Below are 13,193 nucleotides of genomic sequence, written 5' to 3'. Positions count from 1 at the left end.
CCCAGCAGCCCTATGGGGGCGTGGTCCAGCCTTCAGGGAACAATAATGCATTGTGAGCAATCTCTTCCTTGTTGCTACCCTTCCTTACCCTAGGGAGGAGTTTCCCAACAGCTGACTGTCAGACTATTGGCTGATTGTCACTGGGTGCCTTAAAGGTACAGCTGCCATTGATCAGCTGGCTGGTATGGAGCTTTTTATAAGGTTTCTCAGAGGGGTTGCCAGGTGTCCAGTTTTCACCCAGACAGTCCGGTATTTTCTTGGACTGCCCAGGGGAAATGGAGTGAAAATACTAGACATGTAAATGTCTAGTATTTTTGTGAGTGGGAGAAGCAGCTGGCCAAGGCAAGCTGGCACTGGGCAAGATGCTGCTATGGCTGGGCGTGCAAGAGTCTCGTGGCCCTCAAGGAGAGCAGGGATTCATGCTCTGCCTCCCTGCCTCCTCTCCTTTCCCCCACCAAAGGGACACAGCCCCAGCCCCAGTGGGGGAGAAGAAGCTGGGTGCACAGGTAGGTGGTAGAGAAGATTCTTCCCACTGTGGCACCATGGCCAATCTTGAGTGGGTCCCCCCGGGCAGAGAGATGTGTGCATAAAAAGTGAGTGCAGAGTTCATGGGAAGGGAAGCGTAGCCAGTGGTACTTGCCAGGCAGCTCCCCTTTCCTAGATCACCTGCTAGAAGGATCAGAAGCAGCAGTGATAGCAGGACCCGCAGGAAGCTGCCCAAATCTGGGATGTGGCCAGAAGTTAGAACTGGGGGAAGCCAAGAGGCCACATGCGCCCTGGCCAAGTCTGGGCACTGAGCAAATGAGGAGGGGTTGGGACGGCACTGGAGATTGCAGTCCAGGGAAAGAAGGGTGGATGGCTCACCTTGCTACTGTAGTTATAGTTTCAGGGTGATGGAGGAGCTTTCCTGGCCCAAGGAGGATGGATGGCAGAGTAGGAAAAAAACAGCTACCAGCTGGAACCTCTGCTCACCCTGGGCTAAAGCTGCTGGCCATATGCTCCACTGGTTACAAGACGGGAGCCTTCAGGGCTTGGGCAAGGCAGCCCTTCACTCCTCCCAATCCCGGACACCTCCCCAAGGTTTGCATTGCGGTCAGGAGCACACACACATGAAGATCTTCTGTCTAGTGGGTACCAGGGCCTCCTCTCTCCTCTATGTCCAGTATTTCTAGAGAAAACATCTGGCATCCTTATGCCTCAGTCACCCCACAGGGCCTCAAGGCTGCTGGGTTTGACCTTGTAGGGTATTAAGAAGGAAGGGAGCATGGTGTTGTCTCCACCAACCCACTCTGGCATGAACCTTTTTGGGAATCACGTTAGATCTAAAAGTAGTGCATACATTCAAAAACAAATAAATGCATTTTTAAAAGATCTATCCCCATCCTATTTGGTACTGAAGAAATATTAAGAAGCAGGCCCAGTCCTGTGCTCTGATCACTTCTGGTTGCCAGGGCTACCTTTTGGAGTGTCTACATCGGCTGTCCTCTATGCTTCAAATTATGATTTATCTTTTCGGAATGTGTGTGTGTGTGTGTGTGTGTGTGTGTGTGTGTGTTTGTAAAGAATAAATAAATTTCTAAGTAGTAAATTTTTACATATTCGTAGAACACAACCAAGTTTTGGATTACATGCTTTTTGTTTATGACAGGCCTCTCACAAAAATGGAAGAAGGCAACTTTTGCTGATTGCCCCTTCCCACAAGGCACTTTGCTGATTGCCCCTTCCCCCTTTGACATTCAGACATGATGTTCTAGGGGGCCCATGGGCCCATGCAGAAACAGTTTCTAGGAGAAAGGATGACTGTAGCAGGAGGGAAGAGATGTGAAACTTACCATTTTATTCAGTACATATCTGCTTACTCTGCATAGGATTCAAGCCAGAATCATTAACGTTGAAAATAATGGGATCCTTGTCTGCACATGATGTGGAAATGCAATAGTCTGATTTCTTCTGCTGGCTTGAGTTTGTTTTATGATGTAATGCTGATTTAATACTGTTGTTGGGTTATTTCAAATTGAGGAGTGATTGATTTTTACTGTTGTTTGAAACAGGTTGCAAACTGCCTCAAGGACTTTCCTGGAGAGGCAACCAAGAATTGATTGACTGAGTGATTGGTTTCTGGAAGAACAATTCTAATCACACAACAGGAAAGCCCGTTACGATCAGTAGAGTCTATGTCTGAACCTATGCAATTGAGATCACGTTAAAAATATTTTGCAAATAAATATAACACAGACAGTAAATCCTTTTAGAGTCCTCCCTTCATTCTTATTCATCTCTGAAATGTTTGATACCAAGCTGTCACGACTATTCCATGTATTTATTGATTATTTCATTGGCTTTGTATTATATTTGATTCTGTAGCATCAATTTCCAGAACTGATTGCAGGGCAATTGCCTGTACTCTTTTAACAGATTCCATGATTGACTCAGTTTTTAAAAGATTTCCTTTTCCAATTTTTCTGCCAAAGCTGAAAGAATAATTGTGAAGATTCAAGGAATTCATTTTGCCATTTTCAAAATGCAAGTGCCAAATGTGCTGCTCGCATGCGCTCGACTTGTCAGAAGAACTGAACCTTGAAAAGGACTACCCTGTTTCTCACCGTAATTACCTTTTTCCAGCAACTGTCCAACTGCAAAAACTAATGGAGCATGTTTGCATGTCTTTCTGCATTGTGATGGAATCCCAAAGAATACATGGCCAGGTAACAAGACCATCTGATGCGTTTCTGACTTTATCACACCTTGTAATTCAACTCCACTTTTGACACAAATCATTTTATGCAGTCCCAGAAAACGTTCTCATATTCTAGCATCCAATACAGTTCTCTCACACCTTTTTGTTCTCCATTTTAGTATTTTACTATGGACTTTATGGTTTGTTTGCTTTTTAATTTCCTATCTGGTGAACCTCTGAGAGGACTGGATCCAGGCCAGCATTTTGTAAGTGCCTTTTGTCATCAGAACAGAACTCTCCTGCCTCCTCCACCCCAATGCAGCGCAAACAGCTCCCCAAAATGCTGCTGCTGAGTGACAGGGTATCCTCAGGAATGGCATGAGGTGCAAATCAGAGTCCACAGAAGGAAGGGGGAACTGGTGGGAATTGCATCTCTGCTTCCATTAGCGGAAAATTTAGCCTGGATCCTGCCCATAATTTTGAATCTGCTCTTATGTACTATGACTCTGCAGGTGAGTTTCTGTGCTGATTTAATGTTGGTTGTTTCTATACTGTTTCTCTAACTAATCTGGCCTGTTTAATTATTGGGTTTTTTAATGTACTTGTTCTTTTTGAAGGTATTACTGTGAGCTGCCTTGAGACAAGTGGTGTATAAAACCTCTAGATAAACAAATGAATTTAAATATATACTATGGTGGCATGCCAGCTATCTTATACTCATTGAAAGTAGAATGACTGATCAATAATTTTCATATGTCCCTTAGTCTATGTGTAGACATAGATCTTCCTCAGATCTACTGTGGAAGAAGATGTTGCTATAAATGGCTCTATTAATAACATATATTCTATTCTATTCTATTCTATTCTATTCTATTCTATTCTATTATATGGGAGCGAGTTTGGTGTAGTGGTAAAGAGCGCGGGACTCTAATCTGGAGAACTGAGTTTGATTCCCCACTCCTCTGCTTGAAGCCAACTAGGTGACCTTGGGCTAGTCATGGCTCTCTGGAGCTCTCTCAGCCCCACCCACCTCACAGGGTGATTATTGTTGTAGGGATAATAATGACATACTTTGTAAACCGCTCTGAGTGGGCATTAAGTTGTCCTGAAGGGCAGTATATAAATCGAATGTTGTTGTTGTTATATTTTTTCCAATCTGACCACATGGCTCCACAAGATCCCTGGTTCACAATCGGCCTTATGGAAACCAGTATCAGGATGAATAATTAAAGCAAAAAAAAGTTTTAAATTAGTATGCGTGCACACACGGACACACGTACAATAGCCACTAATGAAACAGATTCATATTAGAATTAACGTTGCTTTTCATAAGCTGACAGGAATAAAACAGGTTTTAATTCTGAATTTCCTAAAAGTGAAAACCGAGTTGGCCTGCTGAGATTCTCTGAGTTAGAGATGAACACAGAAAATAAAAAGAAGCCACGATGTTAGTTTTGTTTTGCTAGCAGAATGTTAGGGGCAACGATTCAACTATTTCCAGTTTGCTTGACTTAACTGGATCTGAGGTAATTCTTGGAACATGCTTAATCAAAATTTTGGACAAGCAGGCTGAGGGCCACCTTAGATGAGCTGGCAGCATCAGTGTATAATTATTGGTAGTTCAACTGTTTAGGTGTAAAGTATAGCTTGGGGTGGTTCTTTTGGTTTTTGTTTTTTTTTACAGAAAATTAACCACAGAGGTGAGTGGAGCCAATGAACCCACTTGTCACTTTGTTATGTCATGTTGCTTTAAGAGTTTTCGCCCAGCCTGGCTCCAATACCAGAAATGAACTTGAACTAGAACAAAAGTGACGATAGCTCTGGTAAACAGCATCATAACACAAAGAGAAGAGTTTAGCAATCCTTACCCAAGTGTGCTGTTTTCATGGGGAAAAACAGACCTCTGCTTTACATGTGAATGGGCAGACATGAAAATAAACATATATGGTTCCTCAAGATGTCTAGTTTAGCTTCATGCAGTTCAGATGGACTCACAGGTATCATCTGTCAAGCAAAGACGTATGCCAAGAATGTCCAACTAGCAGCTAGAGTTTCTGACACTCTTGATAAAGTTTCCCTCTATATTTTTGCTCTTTTCTACTATTATAAGAGTGTAAGAGAGGAAGAAGCTGACAGAAACCTGAATTAAAAAGAGAGAGATTAACTGAAAAAAATAAACATAAGAACATAAGAACATAAGCAAAGCCATGTTGGATCAGGCCAGTGGCCCATCCAGTCCAACATTCTGTCACACACAGTGGCTAGAAATCCAGTGCCATCTAAAGGACTGTCAGTGAGGCCAGGACACCAGAAGCCCTCCCACTGCCTTCCTTCCAGCACCAAGACAACAGAGCACCACCTCCCCACAAAGAGAATACCATCTATCTCCTGTGGCTAATAGCCACTGATGGACCTCTGCTCCATATATTTGTCCAGTCCCCTCTTGAAGCTGGCAATGCTTGTAGCTGCCACCACCTCCTGTGGCAACGAATTCCATGTGTTTATCACCCTTTGTGTAAAGTAGTATTTTCTTCTATCTGTTCTAACCCGACTGCTCAATAATTTCATAGAGTGCCCACGAGTTCTTGTATTGTGAGAAAGGGAGAAAAACACATCTTTCTCGACCTTCTCTAACCCGTGCATTATCTTGTAAACCTCTATCATGTCTCCCCTCAATCGTCTTTTCTCCAGGCTAAAGAGCCCCAAGCGCCTCAATCTTTCCTCATAGGGAAAGTGTTCCAACCCTTTAATCATTTTAGTTGCCCTTCTCTGTACTTTTTCCAGTGCTATGATATCTTTTTTAAGGTGTGGCGACCAGAACTGTACACAGTACTCCAAATGAGGCCTCACCATCGATTTATACAGAGGCATTATGATACCGGCTGATTTGTTTTCAATCCCTTTCCTAATAACCCCTAGCATAGCATTAGCTTTTTTTATGGCAGTCGCACACTGTGCTGACGTTTTTAGTGAGTTATCTATCATGACTCCAAGATCTCTCTCTTGGTCAGTCTCCGCCAGTTCAGACCCCATCAACTTGTATTTATATTTTGGATTTTTGGTTCCAATGTGCATTACTTTGCACTTGGCTACATTGAACCTCATTTGCCACATGGATGCCCACTCTTCTAGCCTCGACAGATCCCTTTGGAGTGCCTCACAATCCTCTCTGGCTTTCACCACCCTGAACAATTTCGTGTCATCTGCAAATTTAGCCACTTCACTGCTTAATCCCAATTCCAAATCATTAATAAACAAGTTAAAAAGCATTGGACCCAATACCAACCCCTGTGGCACCCCACTGCTCACCACCCTCCACTGTGAGAAGTGCCCGTTTATGCTCACTCTCTGTTTCCTATTAATTAGCCAGTTTTCGATCCACAAGAGGACTTGGCCCTTTATCCCATAGCTACTGAGCTTACTTAGGAGCCTTTGATGAGGAACTCATCAAAGATTGAAGATTGAACAAAGTTCATTCTGAAGAGAAAGGAGGATTTGAGAGAGAGGAGTGATTGTGAAATGAAAGATTGTGACACCTCTGTTCAAAGTTATTAACATACACTACTTTATTTACTAAAGGTTGCTAAACATCCTGAAACCAATATGCTTCTTGTAAAAATAAAGATCTATTTTATTGTTAAACCTAGAGTTATATGCTATTACCATACAACAGTCTCATCCTCAGGACCACTCAGTCCAATGAAGGAGTCTTAGAGCTTGGGCACCATATTATGGGAAAGGTTAATTAACTGAATTGGAATTAAATTCCTAGTGGCAGCGTTACATACCCAGAGAAAGAGAAATAACAAGAAAGTTAAAGATACTCCATATCTAACCGCACAATTAAAAGAGAGGGTCAGTCACAGCTCAGAGCTCTTTCAGTTCAACCACCTCACAGGATGATTGTTGTGGGGATAATAACAACATACTTTACAAACAGCTCTGAGTGGGCATTAAGTTGTTCTGAAGGTTGGTATATAAATTAAATGTTATTATTATTATTAATGTACAAAGCCCTAACAGCTCACCAGATCAACTCAGCACATTACTTCATTGTATCAGCACTGAGAATCATTGCTTACCGATATAGCCCTGTATCTCAGCTTAATCTCTAAAACTGGTGAATAATTTATTAATAACAACTCAAGGAGATCCCAAGATGGAATAGAATTTGGTTACTAGTAGCAGTACCACAGGTTTGAAAGACAAGATTACCCAGATACCGGTCTTCTACAGGTCAAACCATACGAGACAAAATACACTTGAATTACACTCGAATTACATTCAAATACACTCGGATTTCAAAATACACTCGAATTACCCGTGTAATTCGAGTGTATTTTGTCTCGTGTGGTGAGACCCTACTATTGTTTCACACTTGAGTTCATTTGGACATTCATCAGACTAATAAGACAAGCAAATATAATACAATTTTCTGTTCCGATTGCCATTTATTAAAGCACTAAGTGTGGTTTTATTTTAATTTGTTGTGTTTTATTTTTAATTATGCAAGGTTATGCAGTCTGGTCTTCTGGGATAGGGAACAATACAAGCAGCATTTAATTGCTTTAATTATGTTACAGGATCCTCAAACAAGCAACTTTTAGCCTAGTGCATAAATGCTTTCCCTTTCCACAAGTGGCTAGAAGTTACAAAAACAAGTTTTTACAGGGTCTGTTCCCTTGTAAAGGAAGAATCCTGTAGACTGACAATCTTTTTACAGTATCTGCTTATTTACGAAAGTACAAGCTGAACTGGAGAACTTGCAAACAAGATATTCTAGCCAGTAAAGCAGTATCACTTTTGAAAGGTGACAGTATACTTCAAGGATCCTTTTGCCGGCTGGCTGCAAATGCTCAGATTTATTTTTTCTCCTTTGCCTCAAACAATCAAGTTGTTTGCCACTATCTCTCTCACCCTCTCTCCACTACCACTTCCTTATTTCTTATTCTTCTGGCAATGACAGTCACCTACAACAATATTTAAGGGATTCCTAGGTCACTCTCAAAATAGATCTTGCAATGTAGCATCATGAGATTTCATGTTTTTTCCCATCTTGGATCCAAGGAGAAAGGAAGGTATATAAATATTTAAAATGTTTTTTTTAAATAATCAATTTTCCTCACTTTCATTGGTTCTCTGATTTTTTTTGAAAACCTGGGGGTTTCCTGAGGTTTGTAGACCCCCACCCCCAAACAGCACGTGGCCAATTTGTGCAGGTTTTTTTAATTTACAATCTGAGTCCATGTTCAGAAATTGAATTTAACATTAAAGCATGTCTGCATCTCTATTGGTTTATATTTCCCCCCCAAGAGATGCATTATTATTTTCTTGGGTTGTGGCTAAACTACTCTTCCCTCTCCCCGGTTCTGTACACTGCCCAAGGCATACTCAGTTTATCTTGGCAGAGAAGTCCTAAAAGAAAAGGGACATTTGTTCCTCTGATTCTGCTTCAGAGATTTTAAAACAAGTTCTATTTCTCTGTTTCTTGCCAATGAATCATCTTGATACTTGGATGGAATATTTTTCAATACTAATTCATTCAAAATGGAAAAGGAAAGGGGATTTTTACAGGGCAACTCTAAGCAGAGTTACGCCAGTCTAAGCTCATTGAAACCAACAGGCTTAGACTGGAGTAACTCTGCTTAGGAATTTGTGAATGTCCTAAAGGAGCCCTAAGGTAGACACATGTTGTTCTCTGGTATGCTAGGACCAGTGCAAAAAAATCTGATCATTGATGAATGAGCCAGTCCAAGAATAATGAGCTGCAGACACCATTAAATCCTAAAACTATCAACTAAAAGGACTGTGGTTTCTAAAATACTATTACAAATCTAATTTTGAAGTGGAGCAGAAGCTTCGAGTATCTCTAACATTAGCTCCAAGAATGGAAAATATGCCCTGTGTTCTAATCCAACGTCATTCACACAGAACACACAAACCTGTTGTCATATGCACCATGTATGAGGAAGCTGGAAAATAATGGAGAATCAACAATGGTGTTGTTGTAAGAGGTATCCATTAGGATAGCTTTTCCCATAAGAAGTCCCATTGATTGCAGTGGAGCTTTGTTATGGGCGAGAAAGGAATAAAGTTTGCAATACCTCATCTAGCTCTGGGGCTTTATTTATTATTTTTAGGTAATATTTGTTAGTCGGATATGTTTATCTATCTGTCTTACCGGTGTTTTGACTGACTTCAACAGTGCTTGCTGCTTACTTATCCTGAACGGATCAAAATTAGCTTTAAAAAAAAATTTTTGGACTGCAGTTATCACAGTGGAAATTACAATCAGCATACAATGTATAGTTATTAACTTCATCCTCAAAGTGTTTATTTTCATTCTTTACAAAGATGAAGAAATAAGTACCATACTTTTAATAAAGCAATCATAAAAGCATGTATATATTGTGACATCTGCAAGGTTAGTAAAGGTTAAAAAGATGCATCAAAAAGATCAAGCTCTCGAAGGAAGTAGAATAGACAGACGGGAAGTGGCAGACATAAATAAGGAAGAACAAACTCTTTTCTTATGCAGCAGCTGTTTTAATACTCAGGTAATTGGAGTGGAAGTGAAAAGTAAAGAGATGGTTCCTGCATTTCTTTCTCTTCTAGAACTAATAGTTCTTTGGGCTATAGAAACGGGATGGATACACCACTCAACAGCCTCCCGCCTCTAAAATTAATAAAATAAAAATTCTAGCCACAGAGATTAACGCAGAAATGTTCTCTCTGCCCAATAAGTTATCTAAAAAAATGCATTTATTAACTATAACATGTTTTTGTTATGGAAGCAAATGAGTAATTATAACAATTTCTGATTTTAAAAAGGAAGTGAATATTCTAAGAAAATATGCCACCTAATGTGATCATGGCAGAACGCTCATAATTCGGCTGGGTTTACTCTTTCCTGCTTAAAATTTTGCATTTTTTGCAAAAGTAGCCCATGTGCTGGATATTTTGCAAGTATAGTTCCATTTCTGTCATTTAAATTCAATGTAAATGTAAACAGTATTTAACAGTATTTTACATTTGAGGACACAACAGCTTGAGGCCACATCTGACAATCACTCTTACAGTGTTCCCTGCAACTTCATTCTACTTGGTTGAAGTTTTTGCTGACAGCGCTTTGTTGTCCATTGAATCAGGGAGGTTAGCACTAGCGTGACTTCAGGTCACCTCACAGTCAGAGACCTGCCACTGGGGGGGGGGGGAGCAAAATTGCCTTACTTCTATCAATGAAAAAAGTTGATAGGATGGAAACCGTTTAAATGAATTTTCCACAAATACTTTTTACATGTTGGGATTCCCCTCTTCCCACTCCCACGATTAGCAAAATAAAATGTGATTTACCTTATTGCAGTGTTTTGAGATTGAACACAGACTGCTACTAGACATATTGTCCTTGTCAGGCATCCCTACAATGAAATATGGAAACTATCAGAGTAATACTGCTTGAGGATAAGATTTGCTATCAAGGATGATTCATTCTTAGAACTTATATCAGAGAAAGGCCTACATAAGGATCGCTGCTAGTCCAAGAAGACCTTTCTAGAATTATTTTTTTTAAAGGTATCCTTTCACCTTTGCTTTGACTTTCCCTCAGGGCTTCTCCGGCACCATATAATGTTAAACCTTAAGCTCTCGTTTGCATTTGTGAAAAACTGGGATATTTATACATTTAATAGAATTGTTAAATATTGTCTCACAACCACAGAATGGAAGGGTGAGGCCTAACTATGGTGGAACAGACTGGCGTGTGTTGCCACTTAAAGGGCACAGGGCATCCTGGAGTTAGCAAAGAGGCATGCAAGGCATAGAAATAACTTAATTGGAGGGAAAGCCACACATTAACAAAAGGGTAAGATCATTTTGTGGAAGAAAACCACTTTACTGGTACTCTCTCTATTTTTTTTTAAGAAGAAAATGGCTACATGAGTACTCCTAGGCTTGAATGGTACAATATAGAGTGCTCAGAATCTAAAGAAGTAAAAAAAAAAATCTTCTAAATGATGCAGGCATAAGAGAAGATACTGATTTGCTTGGTAATAATCAAACCACCATCATATACAGTAGGTGTTTGTGACAGCAGGGCCAGATCGAGGAGGGGAAGGGGGGTAGTCTGCCCCCAGCGCCGCCAGGGAGGGGGCGCTGGGAGCAGCTGCCAGCTGCCGAAGCGCGCAGGCGGCAGCATGGGCAGTCTCGCAGCCCCCCGTGCTGCCTTTCGCCTGCCCCACGGGACAGGGGGTGGCCGACTTCCCGTGCACCCCCTGTCCTGCAGGGCAGGCACATGGCGCGGGCAGCCTTGCAGCCCCCCGCACTGCCTTTTGCCTGCCCTGCAGGACAGGGGGCGTGCAGCAAGCCAGCCACCCCCAATCCCGCAGGGCAGGCGAAAGGCAGTGCGGGGGGCTGCGAGGCCACCCGCGTCATTCGCCTGTGGAGAAGCGAATGGCGCAGATGACTTCCCAGCCCCGCACGCTGCCTCTGGTGCCCCGCGTGATGACATCACCAAAATGACATCATCACGCCGCGCCGGCAGCACGCGTGCTGTGTGTGCACGCAAGGCCGGACCCTAGATCCAGCCCTGTGTGACAGTCACATTATACGAGTCAAAATGTACAAAATGTTTGATTGATGAGGAAACGCAATGTTCTCCCTTCTTTTGAAAAATCCATTGGATCCTACAAATAACAATTATGCTCTTCTTGGGCTACAGCTCTGAAGTCACCTATTGCATTCATGGCTGAGAATGGCACGAAGTCTGAAGGGCAACCTTAGAGAGTCATGGTGGATAATCCATGATCATGCAGGCCACCCTCTTTGGACTTAGGTATGGGAGCTGGAGAGATGTTCAAACTCCTTCTCCGTTTCCTTCTCCCAGTGCAATATGGGAACATCTATACATTTCTCCTTACACAGCAGACAGCAGTCCACAGGAGATTATCTGCATCGGGAAAGTGGTGTGGGAGCAGAGGTAAAATATTTTGTACCACATTCTCCAATACAAATTGGGCACTGGTGTGGTTGCTTTTACCTTAAAAAATGTACCATGATCACAGATCTCCCTCATTACTAGCAGGATGAGGCTTAGATTAGACTTTGTATTGTATCTTTCTCAGCACAAATGCAAAAGTTGACACCTCTGACCAAATCTGCAGCACTCTGGGCTACCTAAAAACCTCTCCACCTGTACCACATCTTTGATGCAAATCTACGCCCCACATAGCTGCTTTTAAAACAACAGCAAAAACAACAACAAAAACCAGTGGGACATCTCCTCCTGTGTATCACTTTTGTCCCTGGATCTAACATTTTACCCACAGAACCAGGTGGTGGTGGGGTTGCTTCCATAGGATTTGGATGAGCTGAACAGAAGCAAGTGATAGACTAAGGAAGCCATGCTTTACAGGCAAAAAGCCAGAAAAAGTCTGGTGGATCAAAATTTAATTACACTTACTGTCATTAGTTGTAGATTTTCCAGGCTGTATTGCCGTGGTCTTGGTATTGTAGCTCCTGACGTTTCGCCAGCAGCTGTGACTGGCATCTTCAGAAGTGTAGCACCAAAAGACAGAGATCTCTCAGTGTCAATGTGTGAAGATGTTAGCAGGTAATTTATATCTACTCAGGAAGGTGGGTTTGGGCTGAGTCATCCTGTAAGAGTTTCCCACGGTGTGGAATGCTAATGGGGGGGGAAGCTTCATTGTATCCTGAGGAGGTTCTTTTGCATATGGTTTGGTGGTTGATATGCTAATCTCATCTGCAGGGCTATTGTAAGATGTAGAGTATTTTGTTAGTCCAGTTTTTCAGGACTGGAAACCATGCCCTATTCATTCTTAAAGTCTCTTCTTTCCTGTTGAAATTGTGTTTATGCTTATGAATTTCAATGGCTTTCCTGTGCAATCTGACAAAGTAGTTGGATGTGTTGCCCAGTATTTTAGTGTCCTGGAATAAGATACTGTGTCCTGTTTGAGTTAGGCTATGTTCAGCCACTGCTGATTTTTCACTGCTGAAAAATGCCAAGACCATGGCCATACAGCCCGGAAAATCTACAACAACTAACGTTCTCCGGCCGTGAAAGCCTTCGACAATATAACTTACTGTCATTGTTGGAGCCAGTTTCCATAACACCATAAGGAGGAGCCAGAAGTCCTGACATGTATTGACGATATTTCTGAGGGAAAAAATAAGAGACATAACTTTGATTAATCACTTTGATATAAGGGCTCAGGGATCTCCATTCCTACTTGTATCTGATGAAGGGAGCTTGACTCTCAAAAGTTTATACCCTAGAAAATCTTGTCAGTCTTCAAGGCACTAATGGACTCAATTCTTGCTGTTCTACTGCACATCAACATGGCTACTGACCAGAAAAACTTTGATTAAACTTACTGAAGTTTAGAAATAGAACTCTGGAGCCTTATATGATTTCACAGTACACAATAGTGTTTTTACCCTGACCTGGATAGCCCAGGCAAGCCTGATCTCATCAGATCTCAGAAGCTAAGGATGGTTGGTC

General features: G+C 41.8%; 1 protein-coding gene across 7 annotated transcripts in view; it reads right to left on the bottom strand.

The window, feature by feature from the left end:
- The window catches only part of RAPGEF4 (Rap guanine nucleotide exchange factor 4), an 87,219-nt gene extending 74,371 nt beyond the window's left edge, over window positions 1-12,848 (bottom strand). For 5 of the 7 annotated variants that reach the window (XM_054970904.1, XM_054970905.1, XM_054970907.1 and 2 more), the window contains exon 1: window positions 12,738-12,848. In XM_054970904.1, coding sequence (XP_054826879.1) covers window positions 12,738-12,833 — 96 coding nt within the window. In that variant the 5' untranslated portion in view covers window positions 12,834-12,848. Of the gene's footprint in view, window positions 1-10,030; window positions 10,096-12,737 lie in introns of all 7 variants that reach the window. The other 2 variants (XM_054970903.1, XM_054970908.1) reach the window with 2 other exon arrangements.
- Window positions 12,849-13,193: the final 345 nt, after the last annotated feature.

This window comes from Eublepharis macularius, chromosome 2 (genome assembly GCF_028583425.1).
Source record: "Eublepharis macularius isolate TG4126 chromosome 2, MPM_Emac_v1.0, whole genome shotgun sequence".
Taxonomy (NCBI): Eukaryota; Metazoa; Chordata; class Lepidosauria; order Squamata; family Eublepharidae; genus Eublepharis; species Eublepharis macularius.
Note: the sequence above shows the minus strand (reverse complement) of the source record. Positions and strands in the feature narration are given on the sequence as shown.